At 52.0% G+C, this 22,040-nt stretch overlaps 1 protein-coding gene across 1 annotated transcript in view; it reads left to right on the top strand.

Annotated features, from left to right (window-relative positions):
• The window catches only part of BCAN (brevican), a 6,245-nt gene extending 359 nt beyond the window's left edge, over window positions 1–5,886 (top strand). The window contains exons 2-7 of the mRNA XM_006895750.1: window positions 394–768; window positions 1,070–1,244; window positions 1,494–1,621; window positions 2,116–2,409; window positions 4,432–4,653; window positions 5,180–5,886. Of these exons, the coding sequence (XP_006895812.1) occupies window positions 394–768; window positions 1,070–1,244; window positions 1,494–1,621; window positions 2,116–2,409; window positions 4,432–4,653; window positions 5,180–5,886 (1,901 nt within the window). The remainder of the gene's footprint in view (window positions 1–393; window positions 769–1,069; window positions 1,245–1,493; window positions 1,622–2,115; window positions 2,410–4,431; window positions 4,654–5,179) is intronic.
• The last annotated feature ends 16,154 nt before the right edge of the window (window positions 5,887–22,040 follow it).

The following is a 22,040-nucleotide window of genomic DNA, read 5'->3' as shown; positions in this document are numbered from 1 at the left end:
GGGGTATGATCCAGGATGGTGAACTGTGGGAGAAAGAACAGAGTTAGGATGCAAAATAGAGGTGAAGTTGGGAGAAATCCTGGAAGTGACTTTAAAGGGAGCAGACTAGGGGACTGAGACAGGCCTAAATGACACATGGTCAAGGTTAGAGGACCCTAGAGCAGATCCAGGGAATCCTAGGGAGAAACTGGCAGATTCTGGGAGCAAGGCTTTCCTTTCGGTTGTGGTTAACTGGAAGACTTTGGGATGGATGAGTTTGACATATGGGGTAAAGGGATTTCTGGGGGATGAGGTGAGGAAACCTAAGGTGAAGGCGCGCGCGCACACACTCAGACACTGGGCGGGACCCAGCCAGTCCGCAGCGCTAAATCTCAGCCGACCCCGCCTTCCTAGAGGACCGAGCTTTCCGGGTGCGCATTGCTGGCGACGCCCCGCTACAGGGCGTGCTGGGCGGGGCCCTCACCATCCCGTGCCACGTGCACTACCTGAGGCCCCCGCCCAGCCGCCGGGCGGTGCTGGGCTCTCCGCGGGTCAAGTGGACCTTCTTATCCGGGGGCCGTGAGGCCGAGGTGCTGGTGGCCCGAGGGCTCCGCGTCAAGGTGAGCGAGGCCTACCGGTTCCGCGTGGCGCTGCCCGCCTACCCTGCGTCCCTCACCGATGTCTCCCTGGTGCTGAGCGAGCTGCGGCCCAACGACTCTGGCATCTACCGCTGCGAGGTCCAGCACGGCATAGACGACAGTAGCGATGCTGTGGAGGTCAAGGTCAAAGGTGAGGGCACGGGGCTGGGGAAGAGTCTCCAAAAAAGGACAGAAGGAGCCTACAGTCAGAGGTGGAAAACACACTCTGTGGGAGGCAGAGCTGGGAGAGGTCTCATGCGGTGCTGCCTTTTGTTACCTCCTTTCTCTCTTCACGTAGAGGAAATTCTACTCACAGTCTAACTCAAGCCCCTCAATGCTGTAGAGTGACAGCATTTTGAACTTTACTCATGGTCTACCGGGGAATGGCAAGGGCAGAGGGGAGGGCAATGTGCTGGAAGCCCAAGGGCTCAGGAATCCTCTCCACCCATCAGGGGTTGTCTTCCTCTACCGGGAGGGCTCTGCCCGATATGCCTTCTCCTTCGTTCGGGCCCAGGAGGCATGTGCCCGCATCGGGGCCCACATCGCCACCCCTGAGCAGCTGTATGCCGCCTACCTCGGAGGCTATGAGCAGTGTGATGCCGGCTGGCTGTCGGACCAGACCGTGAGGTGGGCTAGGACTGTGGACCAGGGGTTCCCATTTCTTCGTGAGGGGGCTGCAGCAGGTTGGGTAGATGGGGCTCCCTGCTTCAGAGAAGGAGGCTGAACTGAGGATGGTGGTGAGGACCCTGCCCAGGGGTCAATGAGAAAGTGCCCTTGTGGAGCCCGGAGGAAGTCAGGCTATCAACAATTGGCTGCACTGAGAGGGCGTTGAGATTTGGGAGGATTAGTATGGGATGCTTGTATCCTCCCTCCCAGGTATCCCATCCAGACCCCACGAGAGGCCTGTTATGGAGACATGGATGGCTTTCCTGGCGTTCGGAACTATGGGGTAGTGGACCCAGATGATCTCTATGACGTCTACTGTTATGCAGAAGACTTAAATGGTGATTAAGGGTGAAGGAAGGGTTCCCAGGGAATGGAGCTCCATGATTTACCACAGGTCTTTCCAAAGTCTCTCCTGTGAAACCCTCTACTTACCTGGACTTGACTGGCCCTCATGTGTCTAAGGGATTCTGCCAGGAACTGGGCATACAGGACAAGGAGATAATCCCTTCCTCCAAACACTGTCAAAGAAGCTAAACTCTCAAGTGACACTTCTGACCCTGCTGTGCATAATTCTTTGTTTCTTAGTGTATCTGCGCTTCAGTTTCATTCTTTACAGCCTGAAGGTGCAGAGGTTGGGCTTGGTTTCTTTCAGCTCCAATATCTACACTGAGGTCCTATCCAGACTGATTCTGTGAAATAGGGTAGCTGACATCATGTCAGAGATGAGCAGATTGAGATCTAGAGAAGCTTGTCCAAGGGCTCTGGGGGATTCCTGATTGAAATGACTGCTAAACCAATTACCTTGTAACCCAGCCCTCTTTGTGCCACACAGGAGAGCTATTTCTGGGTGCTCCCCCAGATAAGCTGACTTTGGAAGAGGCAAGGATCTACTGCCAGGAGAGGGGTGCAGAGATTGCCACCACGGGTCAGCTGTATGCAGCCTGGGATGGTGGCCTGGACCGTTGCAGCCCAGGGTGGCTGGCTGATGGCAGTGTGCGCTACCCTATTGTGACACCCAGCCAGCGCTGTGGAGGGGGCCTACCTGGTGTCAAGACCCTCTTCCTCTTCCCTAACCAGACTGGCTTCCCCAACAAGCACAGCCGCTTCAATGTCTACTGCTTCCGAGGTGAGCTGCCCTCCCTGGAGAGGCCGAGGCAACTTCAGAAGGGCACAGTCAAACCCTTCCAGATCTACCTCAAGGATTTACCTAAAGGTCACTCGAGCCTTGCTGTTTTTCTGAAGGAGCCTGAGTGTTGTATGGCTTTGTTATTTAGGGCTCTAATTCTGGGTGTGATTCCTCACTCAGCTGTGTAACCCATGGACTGATCTCTGGTATCTCTTTATTTGCTCTTCACCAGTAGTTCATCATTTTCTCTTCCAGTTTCAAAACTCTTCCCCATGTTTACTGCCAACTATGTTCCATTGCCGTTCGTTGGTAGAGTAGGGAGGACTGACATTCTCAAATGCTCCCCTCCAACCAGATGTCTCCTCAAATGCTCCCTGCCAACTAAGTGCTTTCTGGTGGTAGAGGAAGTTTCCAGAACCTGAAACTCAAAGGTGTCAGATCCTTAACTCTCAAAGACTGATGGACCAACAAAATTCTCCCCATAGGGAACAGTTGGATATACAGATGGCTACCTCTCACATTTTATTTTGAGACATGGAGGGGAGGGAGGCACAGAGTCCAGGCTGAGGGTATCTAACCATCTGGGGAAAACTGCTGTGTGCCATCTCAGTCCTTGCCCCACATGGGAGCCTGCAGTGGTGGTGCAAGGGGCTGGAGGCAGAAAAAGGGGGGAGAGACACAGCCATGCCCCTCAGGGAGTCTCTGGCCTGAGGGAAGGACATGGCTTTTGCCATGGGAGTCCCAACTTGAAGGAAAATGAGATGTCTCCCACCTCCCAGGAGGAGAGACTGAGTAACAAGCATGACGCCCATTGGATTTATCTCTAGAGATCTTCAGCCTGGGACTGGGAACAGAGTGAGATATTGATGGCTGAAGGAAGATGGGTCCAATTGAGAAGAATTTCTGGGACAAATTCAACAATAATAACCACTACAGCAATAACTATGATGATGTTATTGTTGTTGAGTACGGTTGAGTCAGAACCTACTCATAGCTGACCCTACAGTGGATTTTCAGAGGAAGTTAATCATACAAGAAGAGATTGCCCATCTTTCTCCTGCAGAGCAGCTGGTGGATTTGAACCATTTATCTTTGGGTTGACAGTGTAGTTCCTTACTAGTAAGCCACCAGAGCTCAAGCACTGGTCGGGGTGGGGGTGGGGGGGAATCAGAGTTGAGTTGAGAGGAGCAGGGTTGCAAATGGCTAGCCATTGGTGAGAGCAGGTGGAGGACAGGCAAGCAAGAGCATAGGTTCATTTGCTGGCATGGAGCAAGGCTTACTGGATGGAGCAGGTGATGAGGGCAAGGGCATCCTGTCCTGTCTCGCCTGGCTGAGCAGACGGCCCTCCGGACTTTTCTTAGCCCAATTCCATCTTTGCTTCATTGGTTTTCTCCTTTCTCTTCCTTTCCCTAAAGGACATTCATTCTGAATATCTAGATATTTGAACAGAACAGACCTTTATTTCCTCTGTTATCCTAGCTGAGGTCTTCAGGTGGTAACTGTTACATGCTCTTCCTCACCTCTGACTTCATATCCGCTGGAATGATGGCAGTCTTCCACTTTAAGAATCTTGGGATGTGAGGCTGAATGAAGGGATCCCTTATGAACTTGCCACCCATCTTGGGTCCCAGGGTGCTTAGGTCATTCCATCTATCACTTGTCCCCTTGATTCAAGGTGGTATCTCTCACCTTAGCCTTTACTGACTGCTCTACTTAAAGGACTTCCATCCACCATTCTATCTCCTTACTCTGATTAATTGTTCTTTACATTATAACATTATATGTTTATTTTCTATGCCTAGAATGTACATTCCTTTGAAGAGGAGGTGGTTTGATAAATAGTATACATTTGATTAATGTTTGAAGAATGGGTGACAAAGCCCGGAGAGGCTTCCTGGGCCCTCAGGGCAGGTGCAAGAGAATCTCATGGTGTGTGAGTCTAACCCAGAGCACTTATGTTGCAAGTCATGACTTGAGAGGATGGCTGCTTAGCCTAATTTTGATACTTTCCTCCTGTCACAGACTCTGCCCCACCCTCTGGCATTCCTGAAGCCTCTGACCCAGCCTCTGATGGACTGGAGGCCATCGTCACAGTGACGGAGACTCTGGAAGAGCTGCAGCTGCCTCAGGAGACTGTGGAAAGCGAGTCCCGTGGAGCCATCTACTCCATCCCCATCATGGAGGATCGAGGTGGTGGCAGCTCCACTCCTGAAGACCCCGCTGAGGCCCCTAGAACACTCCTAGGTAACTCAAATCCCTTTTACTGGGGATGCCAACGCCTGAGAAAAGTTAGGGGCAGAAAGGGCAGGGGTCAATGTGGAGGTCATGACTGTGCCACATCCATTCTTAGTAGCTAAATGATGTGGGCTGTCCCTCTGCCAACCTTTGCTTTTCCAGACCATTCTACCCACAGTTCTCTGGATAGTCTTTTCTTCTGTCCATTCTCCATCCTTTCTGCTGCACTGGCAGTGCCCAGAGCTGATCCAGAGAGCTTGAAAAGGACTGAAAGAACTTGGACTAAGGATATAATTCCTGGAAAGAGAGCTCTTTTTTCTTTGCAGTGACTATATCTTCCCAGGATAAATGATAGATCACAGGGTCTTCCCAAGTATCCCTTCAACACTGAAACTCAAGCTGAAGTTCTCCATAGAGTACAAAGAATCCCTCTCTCACAGCCCCTCACCCAGCATCTTCCCCTTCCCATTCCCCTCCTCCCCTGGGGTTTTTGGGACCGCTGTCCTTGGTGCTGAACCCTCTGTGCTTTGCCCAGAACTGGAAACTCCATCCATTATACCGCCCACGGAGTCCTCAGAAGAGGAAAGCAAGTTGTTGGAGGAAGAAGAGAAATATGAGGGTGAAGAAGAGAAAGAGGAAGAAGAGGATGTGGAGGATGAGGCCCTGTGGACCTGGCCGAACGAGTTTGGCAGCCCGAGCTCAGAGCCGACTTTCCCCACTGAATCAGCCGTGGAGTCTCTGTCCCAGGCGTCCTCACCAGCGAGGGGGAAGCTGCGACCTGGTGCATCACCGCCTCCTACTGGAGAGTCAGAGGCTCCCAGACCTCCACGGGTCCGTGGGCCACCCACTGAGTCCCTTCCCACTCCTAGAGAGGGGAAACTGGCATCACCACCACCTCCAACACCATTTGGGGCAAGAGAAATTGGGGAAGAGATTGGGGGTCCTGAGTTGTTGGGGGTCCCCCGAGGAGAGAATGAGGAGACAGGGAGCTCCGAGGATGCCCCTTCCATGCTTCCAGCCACTCGGGTCCCTGAGGGCACCAGGGAGTTGGAGTCCCCCTCAGAAGAGAATTCTGGAAGAACTGCCCCAGCAGGGACATCAGGGCGAGCCCAGCCAGTGCTGCCCACTGACAGCGCCAGCCGCGGTGGAGTGGCCGTGGCCCCCTCATCAGGTAATTCTGCCCAAGGCCCCATGCTCCTCTTTATCCTCCTTTTCCTGCCCTTACAGCTCTGGGTCACTTGATGTGTAGTCCTTTAATACATCATTGTCCCAGACCCTTCTGCCATTTACCTTCAATCTGCTACCCACCTCTGCTGTGGGTCTCCAATCCTGGACATGCTGCCTGTGACTTCCACCCCAGCTCTAACTCCACCTCCACGATCTCCACCTTGTGACTCTCTCCTTATTCATGAAATCCTGACCCTGAGAATTCCCAATGGCCACCTTGGACCCTCTTCTAACCTTGGACTCTTCACCCTGTGACATCTCATCCAACCTGCAGAGCACCGACCCCCTCCTCAGGGTCTCCCCTCCCCTTTTGCACTCTTCAGGGTGGGGGGGAGGGTCTTCCATTGTCCCCTCCCGCCTCCTGAGTGCCCCTCCCTTCAGCTGACTCCCACTGAAATCAGGGAAGCCTGGGGTTCCTTCCTTGCTCTCACAGCCTGTGGAGCCCAGGAGAGCCCCTGTCCCCATGGAGCCTTAAGCGACTACTTCTGTGAAGTATTTTTTCGACTGTTTCATGGAAAACAAGCCTCGGAAATAAATCTCTATTAAACCACTTTATAACCAAAACTCTGAGACCCTCTGTCTCCATCTCTAACTGTCTGGTCCTTTCATCCCATGAATCTGTGTCCTACATAGCTCTTCGATGCTTCTTTTTGGCTCCATCCCTTTCCTTCTCATCCTCTCTCCATCTGTCTCTTTATCTCTCTCCTCTCTATCTCTTTTCCCTTTTCATCTTTATCCTGTGCCCTTTCTTATCCTTACAGTCTGTTGGTCTCTTGCTGCTCCCTCCTATCAACACTTTCTTTCATATCCTCCTGTCAACACTTTCTTTTCTGACTGCTGAGATCTTAAATGTGACTGTGCATCTTATCCCAGAGATGCCCTCACCAGCCAGAGACATGTTGGGAGTTCTAGTCCCTCACTCTTGTTGGGGGGAAGCCTACACAACCTTGAGTGTTCCTGTGTGTGCATTTGTAATTCTTTTGAACCATCCAGGTTATCCCATATAGACAGAGAAGTACCTAAGGTAATCCTTGGCATAAAGGCCCTTGTGATACCCACATTCCCTATGTCACCATCCTCTGCATCTCAGCAGGAGGAATGCCATCTAACTCTCATCCCACACCCACAACCTCCCCTTCCTCCACTAATCCCTGAACTAATGACCACTCCCATACTACAGAATGATTTCACCCTCCCAATCCCAAAGAATCTCAAAAGTTCTCTGTGCTGGAGAAGACACAAATCAGAGATGGAGAATGTGGAAAGGAGAGGGAGTGGAGAGTTAAGTTCTTACTTGGAGAAAGTTGAACTTTGCTATGGAATTCTAGAGACGCCTGGGGCTTCCTGTCCCTGAATCCTTCTCCTAGATAAGCCAGGGTGGACTGGGTGTCCCTGCCTCTCAATCACATGCATTCATTTCTAGCTGTTGGCTCCTTCCCTAGCTGATCTTGGAGTGTGTTCAGCACCACGTGGCTGGGACAGTGGTTTGAGTGTAGGGCAGGAACACCGCTGGGGGATCTTCTGAGTCTTAGTCACCCCTAACCTCGCTATGAGACCAGACTGAAGGATGAGTGTAAGGTCATTTGGCTTGAAGTAGGAGGAATGAGTGTTAGACCACAGGAAAAATTATCTGTGTATAGTAGCTGACCCTACAGTAAAGGAGGGACCAAAAACAGTCTCAAGAAGAGTTCCTTCATCCTGTTCTGTGTGTCCAGACCACAGCCAGCGGGCTGAGGTCAACCTGTGACCTAGATGGGGAATCAAGCCGGAAAGTGCTGTCTCTCAACATTGCAGGGTTTGACAGGAGCAAGGGAAGGCAACAGGAGGAGTCCAGTAGGAGGGATGAGGGGTGTTAAGGACTCTTAACCTGTTCCTTCATGAGTTAAACAAAATACCTCCCCTTTGCCCAGGGGAATAGAACTTGGGAGAAACCATTGGCAGGAGAGGAGGCAACAGGGGGAGTGGTGCAGGAACAGTTGGTTCATTTTAACCAAAACTGCTAGGTCATCCCAGTAAAATTCCTTGAATCAATTCCAGCTTCCCCTCTTTCCACCCCTCCTCCGATCCCCATCATGCAGTGGAATCTCGGTCCAGAGTGAAGCATTGTGGGCCTTGGCCTCTACCACTAGTGAGGAGGTGGACCAGTCTAAATACCCTGCCCATGCAAGATATTAATTTCTGGGCTGAAGGCCTTGCCTTGTCCTGTCAGTCTGTAGGACCAACTTCCCCTGTGCCATCTGATGACAGAGGGGTGAACCTGAGAACTCTTCTAGCACCCACATCCTGGCTTGAGAGCAGCCCGCCCCCATCCCAGGATTCAGAAAGAGAATGAGAGGGTCCAGGGAACCAGATTGATGGCCTAGGCAGATGGAGCAGGATCCAGACAGATTCCAGGCTTTCTGAGCAGCATCTAAAAAGTCTGCCTAGTAGTGAAGGAGACAGTGGTGAGAGTGGGATGGAGTAGAGGATTTCTAGTCTAGAATCTAAGGTCCTGAAGTGGAGGAAAGAGGAGAGTCTGGTAAGGCAGAAGGGTCCTAAGAGATAAGGAGAGGCAAAGAGGCTATGTGGTATTTAATGTTTGTGGACGGACCTGCAGCTTCTTTCCTGAGCTATAGAGAAGGGATGGGACATGGGAAAGAGCCTAGCTGATGCTGTCCAGCAAATTGTTGTGTATCATTGAACTGATCCATAGCTAACCCTCTGGCAGGTTTTCAGAGACAGTTAATCATCCGGGGGGAGATTGCCCATCCTCCTGTGGAGCAGTTGGTAGACTTGAACCACGTGCCTTCGGGATTGCAGCACAGCTTTTTGCCAATAGTCCACCAGAGCTCCCTGTCCAGTCTTCCTGAGTCACCCCAGTACCAGGTCCCAGAGGCGGTAGAGTTGAGGTCATACCCCACTGTTACTTTAGCAACTCTCCTAAACCACGCAGAACTGTGCTTGAACCTGGCACAAATACAGACAAGGAGGCCTACGTCCCGGACCTTGAGAGAGGCACCGGAGATTCTAGGACTCATGTCTCCCTTTATTGCAGTTGGCTTCCTAGGGTCTTCTGGGCACTTCTTTCAGCCCCTGCTGGACTGGTCACACTGGTGGACATGAAGATGGCTCACAGAGGGGTGGACCAGTGCTGCAATGGAGGAGAGAGGGAAGAAATCACTAACCCAGGGCTGGGCTATGAGCAGAGGTGGGCTCCAGGGTCAACTTTCAGGGTGCTGCAATGGCTACCAGGACAGGAAGGTTAGGGCTGAAGACCCTCTACTGATGGGGGTCAGGCTGCTGAGTTGTGTTCTCCACATCTCCCCACCTCACTTTCTTCCACTTTCAGGTGACTGTGTCCCCAACCCCTGCCATAACGGTGGGACATGCTTGGAGGAGGAGGAAGGGGTCCGCTGCCTGTGTTTGCCTGGCTATGGGGGGGACCTATGCGATGTTGGTGAGTGTGCTGAGGGGCATGAGGGAGGAGATCTAGAGGCTGGACCCTGCCACATGTGCTAGTTTATAGGGAAAGGGCTCTGGCCTGGGCTCTGTCCCTAATGAGGCGAGTCCCATGACCACTCTAAATTAAACTTGCTCATCTGTTAACTGGGACCAATGGGCCTCTATCAAGGGGTCCAAGTGAAAACTGCATTTAGTGAACCCTTGGTATTTGAACTCCATTCATGATAATTTCCACTCTCCTGGCAAGGGCGGAGTTCACCATTCTTTTTTGGGGTGGGGGGAGGCAGAGGCCCAACGACCCGCCCCTTTCCCTCTACTTGCTGTTAGGCACCGCCTCCTGTCCCTCAGCCCCGCCCCCTCGCTCTGCCGGGCGGGTGGAGCCCAGGCTCTTCCTCGCGGACTCTGCCCTTCAAGGTTCTGAGGTTCTTCCGCCTGATTTGCCCGTCATCCTGTGCCCCAGGCCTCCGCTTCTGTAGCCCCGGCTGGGATGCCTTCCAGGGCGCGTGCTACAGGCATTTTTCTACGCGGCGGAGCTGGGAGGAGGCGGAGAACCAGTGCCGGCTGCAGGGCGCGCACCTGGCCAGCATCAGCACGCCCGAGGAGCAGGACTTCATCAACAGTGGGCCCGGGACCCCGCCACGCGCTCACCCACCTGCCCTCCACTGACTCACCCCCTTGTTCACTGGCTCACCCCACTCACTTTTCGTTCTCGCTCTTACACACTCCGCAGTTAGCTGGTGGGGCTTCAGGCTGCGGAGGGTCTAGTTATCCTACAGGAAGCTGATCTTGACTCAAGGAACCCACCCTAAGCTCCTTTCTACCTTCCGCGCTTTCCTGTCGGCTTTCTCGATCTGACCTTATTAAAAGTTTATACTCTTTTCACAGGGTTGCCCCTTACTAATTACCCTGCTTGGTACCCCCCCCCCACCCGCTTCCACCTCCGCCCCTTGTCCTCCATCTGACCCGAAAGCACTGGTTGGGGCAGGAAGCGTGGGTTTGGTTTGCGGGAAGGACTTCCAGGTTTGTCACCTACAGACTGCCCGAGAGCGGGCACGGCCGCCATCTGCTGGCCAACAAGCTCACTGCACGTCTCGTTTCCCCTGCGGTCACCCCGCAGATCAATACCGGGAGTACCAGTGGATCGGACTCAATGACAGGACCATTGAAGGCGACTTCCTGTGGTCAGATGGTGTTCCCTTGGTGAGAGGCCCCTCATCTTCTAGTTCACTTCCTTGAAGCACCCTTTTCCAATCACTTCTCAAACCGCTTCCCTATTTCGTGCCCTCTAACCATTCTCCCTGACAACTCTCCCTCTTCTGTGCTTCTTCTTCCTGTACGATTCCTTCCCTTCATTCTTTTTTCTTCTCAAGTTGCCATCCTTTCCCTGTGACCCTCTTAATACAACTCTTCACCTTCCCCTCTCTTGGTGGGTCCACCCTTCCCTCTTCTCTCTTTCTCCCAGTGCTCCTGGGTTCCAAAACTATCCACCATCGCCTTTGTCCCCACACCCCAAACCAGCTCTACGAAAACTGGAACCCTGGACAGCCTGACAGCTACTTCCTGTCTGGAGAGAACTGCGTGGTCATGGTATGGCATGACCAAGGACAATGGAGTGATGTGCCTTGTAACTACCACCTGTCCTATACCTGCAAGATGGGGTTAGGTGAGGGCGAGCAAAGGAAGGGAGAAAACCCTCGTATCAAGGGAACTTACATGCATGTGGAAGAAAGGGTGAAGCTACACAGAGAGATGCATCCCAGACCTGGGGAGGGATAACCAATTATGGGGGTCCCTCCAAACCCTTGCCTTTTTTGTGTCAAGTTCTAGCTTACTTCTTTCCTCTCCATTGACTGTCTCCCCTGCAGTGTCCTGTGGGCCCCCACCAGAGCTACCCCTGGCTCAACTGTTTGGCCGCTCACGGCTGCGCTATGAAGTAGACACAGTGCTTCGATACCGGTGTCGGAAAGGGCTCGCCCAGCGCAACCTGCCACTGATCCGCTGCCAGGAGAATGGTCACTGGGACCCTCCCCAGATCTCCTGTGTGCCCCGAAGACCTGTGAGTGCCCAGGAGGACAAGGGTGGAGGCTCTAGCAACAATAGCCATGTTCTCTGCTCCTGATCTCTGCAGAGTGCCAGGGGGACTTGTTGCTCTGGGATCCCCAACAATGCTGATCTCTGAGAACCTGAAACCACATTTTTGCTCTTAAGGGTTTAGCCAGGGGTAGTGTTTTGATTAGGTCAATATGCAAAAGGACCAGAAGACAGATTCTGAGAGAAGTGGAGCTGAGTGGAGAGTAAGTGTGTGTATCTTCCCCAGGCCCGAGCTGTGCGCCCAGTGAAGGCCCTGGAAGGACGTCAGGAGTGACTACAGGCCACCAAAAAACACTGTTGACCCCTCCTTCCAGCCCCACTTCAGGTTCACAGGGGGCCAGGCCTAGAACACTGCAGCTCCCAGCACTGCCCTCTTGCCCAGCCCTCCCTTGTATTTGATGTTCTTTCCACCAAAGGCAGTGACAAAATGAGAGGGATGAAGCTGGGGGCCATATGACAGTGCCTTAGTGTCTTCTGGAAAGTAGCTGTTTTGTTCCACTCAAGCCTAGGCCCTGTCTCCTTCTACCCTGGGCTTCAGGTTTTTCCCTGAGGGCAATGGGTAACTCCCCAAGTGCCTCAACTGTTCTCTCTGCCAGCCTCTTTGTCCCTCCCTAAGGGTCACTGTGCCCACTCATTCTTCGTTTCCAAGAGAATGAGATTGCTGGATGGAGTGCCTTTAAAACCAGCAGGAAATAAAACTGGGTTTGAGCCCAAGCAAGTTTGATACACTTCCGTGTGTGTGAAAAAGGCCACATGTTTCCTGTACCAACCATGTGTTGGGAGGAAAAAAGCAAACTTAACTCTTCTTTGTTTTCAGAGTTTTGTTTATCTGTTTAGTTCTCCTTTCTGATCTTAAGATTTATGGAAAACATGCCATTTAATTCAGTGTGCTATTTGGAATTCCTTATCAGGTTTTAGAAGTGGAGCCAAGATTAACTAAAAGTTCATCAAATTAGGAATTGTACTGAGCAGTATTTAACATTAGTCTATCCCAGTGAAACAGGTTAAATTAATGTTGTTGTTATGTGCCGTCGAGTCGCTTGCGACTCATAGCAACCCTATGTACAACAGCCCTAAACTCGGCTCTGTCCTGTGCCAATCGCACTGTCTCTGACACTCCCATCCCGATTATCCCAGTCACTGAATCAATTCACCTCATAGAGGGCCTTTCTCTCCTGCGCTGTCCCTCCACCCTCCCAAGCATGATGTCCCTCTCCAAGGACCGGTCTCTCCTCACAACATGTCCAAAGTATGTTAGACAGACCCTCAGAATCCTTGTCTCCAAGGAGCCACCCGGTTTAACCCTTTCCAGGACAAATCTGTTTTCCTAGCAGTCCATTGTATTCTCAGTACTCTTCTCCAGCACCTCAGCTCAAAGGCATCAATTCTCCTTCTATCCTCCTTGGTCATTGTCCAACTCTCTGATGCATAACAAGTGATTGCGAAGACCGTGGCCTGTATCAAACGCACCTTAGTCTCCAGGGAGACACCATTGCTCTTCAGTACTCTGGAGAGGTCTCTAACAGCAAACTTTCCCATGGCAATGCGCCTTTTAATTTCCTGGCTACTGGTGCCAAGACTGTTGACTGTGGAGCCAAGCAAACTAAAGCTGTGTACAATCTCAATCTCTTCACCATCCATCCTGATGCTGCCAATTGGTCCAGTGGTGAGAATCTTTGTCTTCTTGACATTGAGCCTCAATCCATAGTGGAGGCTGCAGTCCTTGACCCTCTGCAGCAGGTGCTTCAGGTCCTCTTCAGTTTCAGCAAGCAGGGTTGTATCATCTGTATAACGCAGATTGTTGATAAATCGTCCACCAATCTTGACCCCCACATTTCTCCTCATAGAGCCCAGCCTCCCGGATAATCTGTTCTGCATATAGGTTGAAAAGGTATGGAGATAGGATGCATCCTGGCGTACGCCCTTCCCAATTTTGAACCATGCAGTGTTCCCTTGCTCTGTTCTGATGACTGCCTCCTGGTCCAAGTATAGGTTTCGCATTAGAACGATCAAGTGTTCTGGGATTCCCATTCTTCTCAGAGTCAGCCACAGTTTGTAATGATCCACACAGTCAAATGCCTTTGCATAGTCAATGAAACACAGATAGACATTCTTCTGGTATTTTCTGCTTTCAGCTAAGATCCATCTAACATCAGCTACAATATCCCTAGTGCCACGACCCCTTCTAAACCCAGCAAATTAGCTACTTTTTTTAACAGTAGGATGTACACATCTAGACATAATAAATATTTTTCAATTGTTTTGCAAAAAAAAGAAAAAGAAAGGAGATGGAGTTGGGCAGGACTTTAATGCATAAAGGCTACTATTAGCAGAGAAGGCAGAAGTGAGAGAAGTAAGGTGAGAGCAAGATATGTAAATAAGAAAGTAAGAGTTTTGATGTGATCTGGACACCAGAATATAAACTGAGGGTCTTCTAGGCTATGACCAGCAGATGGCGCGGCAGGTGGACGCGTGGGGCTGAGAGTGTTGTGTGCGCGTGCGGGGAGGGAGCCCCGTGAGAGGAGTGTGGAGAGTTCCAGGATCCCGCCAGGGGGCGCCTGGGTCTGTCTGTCTGTGGCATCGGGGGCCCCCAAGGGGTTAGTGGACTGGGAGGGAGGGGAGAACTTCCGGCCAGTCTCCTCTGGCCCTGGAGGCCATGAGTCAGCGGAGGTTGTGAGATGATGTCACTCTCTAAGAACTGGACGCGAGAGTGAAACTGTGTGTGTGTTCGGGTTCATTTTGTTTTATAACATTAAGGAGGGTAAATCTTACTGTTAACAGATCTTTGCACTTAACCACACTCCAGCACACACTATCGTGTCTACTTCTGCTTGTGCCCATTCAGTTACAGCACAGCCATTCACAAGAGTAATTCTTACTCCTTTTCCTAAAAGCCAATAAAGCTAAGAGACAAGGAGACAGATTCAGAAGGACAAAAGTCTAAGAGAAACATGAGATCCAGGGAGAGTGAGGCAAGATTGGCAGAGGGAGACAGGTGGTTTGGAGGGGAGCTGGGGGCTCCCTCCCCAGCTCCTGGACCTCCCCCTGCTTGGTAACCAAACCTCAAACCAGTTGGTCTCTGAGATACCAGCGCTGACCTCCCAGACCTCAGCTGCCCCACTCCCCCCCACCTCCACATGCCTCTCTCCACTCAAGGGGTTCACCTGCCCCTTTCTCTGCACAACTCAGCTCAACATAGCTAGGAAGTTGGGGCTATTTGTTGAGGGACTTCAGAGAAGAGGATGATCCTATGACTACAGTAGACACCCCCTCCCCATCCTGTAATATTTGCCTTTAGTTACTTAATATGTGTTTAGGACTGTAAGGACATTTAGCTGAAATTGTGAGTGTAGAAAAGACCAAGATAAGCTTTTGAAAGTAAGCCCTGAAGAGAAAGCTGGGGAATATTGTCTTTGAATTATTTTATTCCCTCCTTTGGATCCTGAAAGGATGCTGAGAAACACATTTTTACAGATAATTAAGTAACATGTTGGATTGCCTAGGGAGATTCTGATGGTAAGCGGCCTTGATTTTTTTTTTTCAGCTCTCTAGTCAACACTCTCAGTTAATTTGCCCTGTAGGCAGGGATCCACCATCTTCTGTGAATTGTGCATGAGGAGAATTCCAGGGGTAGATATTGGACTGGAATCTGAATCCTTCCCCCATTTCTTGACACCTGGTAGGCTGCCTCTGAGCTGGGCCGGAAACGGAAGCTTCTCCTGGCTTTGTTGGACTTCCTGGGGAAGGGTGAGCTAGTCCGAGATGACTCAGCACCCTGCACAGTGTCCAGCCCCTGGCCCAGTGGGTGTGCATGTCTGTGTGAGGGGCGCTGGCCTGGTTCTGGGGAAAGGTAACCAGCCTCTTCTGGGATATCAGCCCCAGCCTCTTGGGGTGATGGGATGGGGGCTTTGCCTGTTCTGCCTCTGCCTCACAGTACAGCACAGAATGACATTTGTCCCCCTACCAAGTCCCTGGATGTGTGATTAAGCTCTCAGTCACTTTCCCACATTGCTAAAATGGGGTGCCTCACAGGATTTCTTATTCCCTGGGGATGAAAAAGGTCAGGGAGTGTGTATGAAAGCAGGGAGAAGGTCAGTCTGGGTGAAGATTGGGGGACTGGGGATTTTAGGGGGCCCAAAAGCCCTGAGCGATGGACCACCTGCCAGTGTCCCACAAGGCAACTCTGACCTGAAGTCCATTCCTCATGGCCCACCCTCCATCCCTCAGCTCCTACAGTCTTGCCCTGACCTCACTGGGGCCTTTGTTTAGCCCCTGAGGCCCAATCTGTGGGCCTGTCTCTGACTTAGGAAAAGAATGGGTTCTATTGTCCTGACTGCCCTCTATGACACACCTCCTAAAGACTTCAAAAAATGCTCAGCCACTTGGCCCCCTGTGGGTGGGAGGGCTCTCTAGGTTAGGAACCCCATGCCCTAGGGACTACAGTCAGGCCCCTGTCTGGAGTGAGGACGCATGTGCCCATTCTCCCAGCTATGCTAGAGTTCCTCCATCTTCAGACTCGAAGGCCTTCTTGAGACCAGGCTTCCATCCTGCTTACTGCAAGGGAAAGATTCATGCACAGCGCATAAGGAAAGAATTGGAAAGGAGAATAGAGGAAAGAAAAGAGAAGGAGAAATGATGAGAGGAAATTCCCCCCACTTTTGTATGTGGGAGACTGGTTAATCATCTGAGTGGGTGGAACTTGTGGCTTCAGTGTTTATTTCCCGATGGCTCTTCCTTATAATTCAGATGGGTTTATTAACCCAGGGGATGTTACTTACCACTTTAGACTGAAGAATTTAAAGGGTGCATCCTTTAGCCCCAGCTCACATTTTATCCACCGTTCGTGGTACCTAGGGTCTCCTAGGATCATGACAAAGTTTCCCCAAGGAGGTGAGCTGAACCTCTCTGACACTGCACAACTTTCTGGCAAATGCTGTTCTTGAGTACTGTTGAGTCAGAACCAACCTATCGCTGACTTAAGACTCATGAAAAGAGATTGTCCATCTTTCTCCTATGGAGCAGCTGTGGATTCGAACCACATGCCTTGAAGTTAGCAGCACAACTCCCTACCACGAGGCCACCAGTACTCCCTGGGACAGATGAGATGAATGGGAAGGGGGTAGAATGGGGGAAAGACCAAGGGCTTGAGGATTTGGGAAAGCTGAATGTAGGTGGAAGCCAGAGGTGAGGTGGGAAAGGGGAAATGGAAAAGGAGAGCTGAGTCCATGAGTGAGTCTGGTAGCAAGGGGGTCTCTTTAAGAAGCCCAGGGGCCTAGACCCAGGAGGGGTGCAGAGGCAGCAAAGTATCCCCCTAACCTCCCTAGGTCTCCTAGTCACCCTTCCTGGGGCCCTGGAGCACTAGCTTAAAAGCAGCTGAGCCCACAGTTGCTGAGAGGGGGTTCCTCGACAGAGGCCTCCTGGCATCTGCCTTGGTCTATTTCTGGAGTCACAGCTGAGTCATGGGGGGCTGGTGAATGGGACTGGGATTTGTGACTGGGAGAGAAGAAAGCTGAAGGATGAAGAAAGCAGTCTGTAACTTCAGACTGGGGTGTGAGGGATGATCACTAGGATTCGTCATTTGGGACAAAAGGGGCTGATGCTGAAGCAGCAGGGATAGGAGTTAGACTACAGGAGAGACTTCCATACTAGAGGCCTGGAATAATTGTAAGGGTAGGAACAGGAGGTAGATTCTTTTATTCCTGATCTGTGGGTGAGTGGGTGCTGTCATAGACAGAAAGAAAAGGGACTCATAAGAGTGGAGAAAGCAGGGATGTTGATGGGGGATCTCAGCACCATGAGGAAAGAAACCAGAGAGAGGACCAGGTCTCCTCAGCTTACCTTTGTCTCTCACCTGAAGCCATTCTGTCCCTCCCTCCCTCTGCCTGGGAACCTTCCTTCCTGGTTCAGCCCCTTGAAAATGTCATCTTTCCAAGTCAGGCCTGTTAAACTCAGGAACTGGCTGCCTGGCTCCTTTCTTTCTCTTCCCTGAAAGAGCCTCACAGCCTCACCTCTGACTTCCATCTACCCCACTGCTGAACGCAAAATTGGAACTTAGCCTCCCCTGTGAGGTGGGATAGGGCTGAGTGGGGCCCAGGGATAGGCCCCCAAGCCCAGGACTCTCTCGGGTTTCCTGGCCTTGGGTAGTCTGGGTTTCCATTCCCTCCCTACTCAGTGGGTAGCAACAGGGGCACATTCCAGTTGAAATTAAATCACATTCTTCCTTCCCTGTCTGACAAGGATGGCATCGCTGACAACAGCTGTGCCACCACAGGGTCAAACCGGCAGCAGCTGGTGTCCAAGGAGGGGCTGAGAAGGGGGTGCTGAGGGGAGTCTACGGCCAGGGCCTCAGGAGCCAGTGAATGAGTTTTTTTCTCAAGAGGTCAGAGCTAGAGAAGTGGACACCTTCAGTGAGAGGGATAAAGGTTAGTCCAGAGGGTAGCAAAGCTACATGGCGCCTCAGGCCACGCTGATGGCCCCATGCAAAGGAAGTTGTCCATCATCACCTTCTGAGAGGACCCTGGAAGGACATTCTCCCCACAGCGGACGTGAAGGCTGAGAGGGCCCTTTAAGAAGCCACACTCCAAGGCATCTTGTGCTTGGCTGGAATCCAATCCTGGGCCTTTGATTTCCTCGGAGTCTCTGGCAGTGGCCACAGCAGCAGCAGCAGCAGCAGCAGCAGGAGGAGGAGGGACAGCAGCGAGCAGGGCTGAATGGAGAGCTCAGCCTCTGACCTCACCCTCTGCGGTGCCTGGGGCTGCACAGCCTTATAAGGAAGTGCCCCAAACAAATCGAGGAAGCCACCTCCGGCCCCCCACCCTGAGCTGTCCCAAGGCTATATTTACCCAGAGGAGGCCCCAGAATAACCTCCCACTTGTCCTCATGCTAGGGAGGGGGTGCTGTCCTTCTCACTCCCTCCACTGAGGACTCCTCCCTCCCCAGAGCTTCCTGTTGTCTGACTTCATCACAGTCATTCATTCATTCATTCACGTGTACTGGGTACTAATAGTGCCCCCAGCACTGTCCTAGGGTCTGGATGATAAACAGTACAAAGTCGGCTTTCTAAACTAGCAGGGTCTTCTGCGAGGCCATACTCCCGTTACCCTCCTACTCTCTCACCAGCTTTGTCTTGGGTTCTCTGCTTTCTTCCAACAACCTTTTCACTGCAAGATCTGTAAATCAGGGCCACCCTTGTTCTAGTCTCCAGCCTGGTCCTCCAGAGTGCCAGGCCCATCTATCCAGCTTCCCCGAGGAGGTCACGATTTCACTCTGGCGACTCCACCACAGAAAATGGTGGTACCATGGTTCCCCAGAGCCCAGGTACGACCACTCCTACTTCCACTGTCCTAAACCCTCTGTCTCCCACACTGGAGATGGATTTGGCTTCCCTTATCCATCCAAACAGCAAGCTTGAGCTCCACAGACACTGTGAACATGGTATAGGACCAGGCAGGGTTTCGTTCTGTCTTGAGAACACTAGAGTCGAAGCTGGCTCAATTGTCCCTAACAGCAACACCCATCTCTGATCTGTGCTGTGCTCTCCATGCCCACTACTGCCCCCCTTCCCTGCCTGGATCCCAGCAGTCCCTCCCTGACTCACACCTGCCTGATGCATCATTTGCCAACAACAGTCAAAGTTCTACTTAAAAAGCACGCATGGTCTTGTCACCTCCCTACTTACAACCCTTCAGCTCTCCCCATTTCTGTTAGAGAGAAGTCCATGTTCCCTGCTGCCCGGTGACCCTGACTCCCTCTCCAGTCTCACTGTGAACTTACTTCTCCCTTTTGTGCACCTTCCAGCCACTCATGCATTCTTTCTATCCCTCTAATAACCAAGCCCTCTCTTCTTGCTTCAGGGTTTTGGACATGCTGATCCCTCTGGTTAGAATCCTTTTTCTTTCTCAGCCTCCTCACTGGTCAACTTCGCTCATCCTTCCTGTTCTCGGGATGACCATCCCTCACTATTCCCTCACACCGCCCCCAGCCAGACCAGAGGGGCCCCTTTGCTTTGCTGCCTTAACCAACTGCACTTCTCAAATGGGATTGCCCTCAGAAGCCCTTGTTAAATTGGAAGGTCAAGTCCTCTGAACTAAGCAGCATGTTTTCCCAGATGCTCTGTTGAAGAAGGAGGGGTCAATCTCCTTCTGTACCAGTCAGATCTGATTTGACAGTACACGTAAAATAATTTAAAAAAAAAAAAGAAGCATGTTTTCAGCTGCTCCTGGGTTCTCAGTGCCTGCACAGTACTAGAGATGGTCAGTAAATATTTGTTGGCAAATGACAATCATACCTATCTATTCCCAGCACCACAAAATTCCTCTTACCATCTCACCCCCATTTCTTTCTTTTCATTGTCAGACTATCACTTCTAAAAATAACCCTCCTTTCTTCCACTAAGTATTCCCCTTAGGAAAATTTTCACTTTTGTCTGATTTACATCTTTCTTCCTGTTTGAAGGGCTTATTGGCAGAGCTCTGTTTGGGTCTCTGGGTGGGACAGATGATTTAGTGCTCAGTTGCTTATTACAAGTTTGGCAGTTCAAGTCCACCCACCCAGAGGTGTCCTGAAGGCCCTGATTATCTGCTTCTGAAAGGTCAACGCCATTGAGAGACTCAGGGAGCCCGGGGTCACTGACACACATGAGCTGATTGTGAGTCCTAATTGATTTGACAACAAATTATTTGAGTTGTTCTGTGGAGGACCAAAAACCCTGGTATGGGGTAGGGTGGGCGCCCAGACACTGGGAAGGGCCACTTGGCTCAGCCTCTGTCCTAGGCTCTCTCCCAAGTGGGTTGCTCAAGGGCTTGGAGAACAAGCACAAGGTGCCTCTGTCGCTGTAGGGGGGTGCAGGGAGGGGTTCTACTTGCTCGGTGGAAGTCTGGTGGGATCAGACAGGGCCTTGTTAGCAGTGGGTGCAGGAAGGAGAGAGCGGAGGCCTGGGCTGCCAGGAGGGTGGGGTGGGAAAACAGGATCCCAAACCCTGAGGGCAGGGAGTGTGCATAATGGGGGTGAAATGGGTCTGCTTGCCCAGGATCGAGACTCCCAGATAGAGATGGGGAAGACAAGACAGTGGCAGTGGCTCCTGTCCAGTCCACCTACCCTTGGTTGGAGGGGTAAGGAGGGGGGAGCTGAGAGAGACTTCAGCCTCACATCTTCCCCCACCACCACCTTGGGCCCAAGGAGAGGAAGAGTCGGCTCCCAGATTTGGGATTATTTCCAAATATGGAACATTTGTTTGGCTGTCCCCATCCCATCCCCACCCGCGATATTTAGTGTTGTCGCCAGTTCTTCCTGCCCTGCTGAACTGAGCCAAGAAGTGCTTTCTATTTGGGTATTCTGACTTCAAGGCCTTCAGACCCCACCTAATCCAGGAACTTGTGGACCCCTCCCTGCTCAATGCAGGGATTCAGGGCACTAGCAGGGAAAGCAGAAGGGGGCCAGCATGAGAAGACACTGGCTTTAACCCCTGTCATCAATACAGCCTAGTTCCCAGACACCCCACCCCCCCTTGTTCTCAGCCTGACAGCATCAGTCCCTCACTTCCTTTCTGCTTCCCTTCTCCTGGGTAGAAGTCCCACTCTAGACCTAAGCTGGGACCCTGTGGCTTCTCCTCCCCTCCCCACCATCCCTGGGAGTTTATTTCCCCACCCCACCTCAGTCACCTGGCCTCCCTAATTGGGTGGCTGGGGCTGCAGTTCAGAAGCAGCTCAATAACGAACCTCAGGCCACACAGCCTGCCTGAGACACAGCCTCCCTCTCCCCTCACCCTGCTCTGACCCAGCAAACATCACAGGCCAGACACTGTTTGGATTTGGGGGCTAGAGGGCTTATTATGCTGGCGGCACTGAGGGGCCCGTGGGGAAAGCTGGCGTGGGGTGGCCTAATGCCTGTAATCAGCAAAGCTGTGGGCAGAAATGATGACCAGCCTGGCCAGGCGCTGAGGTCACCTGGACAGGCCTCCCCAGGGTCCTGGCTCTGCTGCCTGGAGCCTTAGTTGGTCTGTTGTCCCCCATGAAGCCTCCCAGGTCGTTCTTTCTTCAGGAGGAAGTACCCCCAGCAACACTTCTGCCCCCCTACCCTCACCCCCATGACCAGGGAAGGAAGAGTGTGGACTTTATAGAAGGGACATTGCTTTATTCAAGTAGAGATGAACCCGCAGAGCTTCACATGGCAGGGATGATGGGGTTTAAGACACAGGGGCACCCCCTCACTCCAATTAGCTACAGACCAGACAGCTGATGAGAAAGGACTGCTGCATGGGGGCTGAGAGATCCCCCCTTGGAGGAACCTCTCCTCTCAAGACGAACCGTGAGGCCTCTAGTTGCCTCCAGCAGGTAGAAGAGGAGGGGAGATAGGGGAAAGGAAATGGGGTCTAGTGGTATAGGGCACAGCTGGCTTAAGCCTCACAGGATAGTGCAGGTAGGATGTCCCGCTTCACAGGGTCCAGGTTTTGACTCCTGGAGCCTCTATTCTTGGAAAGATCCCTTGCTCACACCCCATTTCACCTTGGCTGATGGCCAGGCCTCTCAGACAGAAACCAGAGGTCAAAAACCCCCAAACAAACCATAAGTTAAGTGTTCCCCCTGAACAGGACAAGGGCTTAGGGACAGCCCTCCCCTTCCCTCAGCAGAGGTCATTCT

This window comes from Elephantulus edwardii, unplaced genomic scaffold (assembly GCF_000299155.1).
Source record: "Elephantulus edwardii isolate Elephantulus edwardi_28Jun2011 unplaced genomic scaffold, EleEdw1.0 scaffold00176, whole genome shotgun sequence".
Taxonomy (NCBI): domain Eukaryota; kingdom Metazoa; phylum Chordata; class Mammalia; order Macroscelidea; family Macroscelididae; genus Elephantulus; species Elephantulus edwardii.
This window is presented reverse-complemented; position numbering and strand designations above follow the sequence as displayed.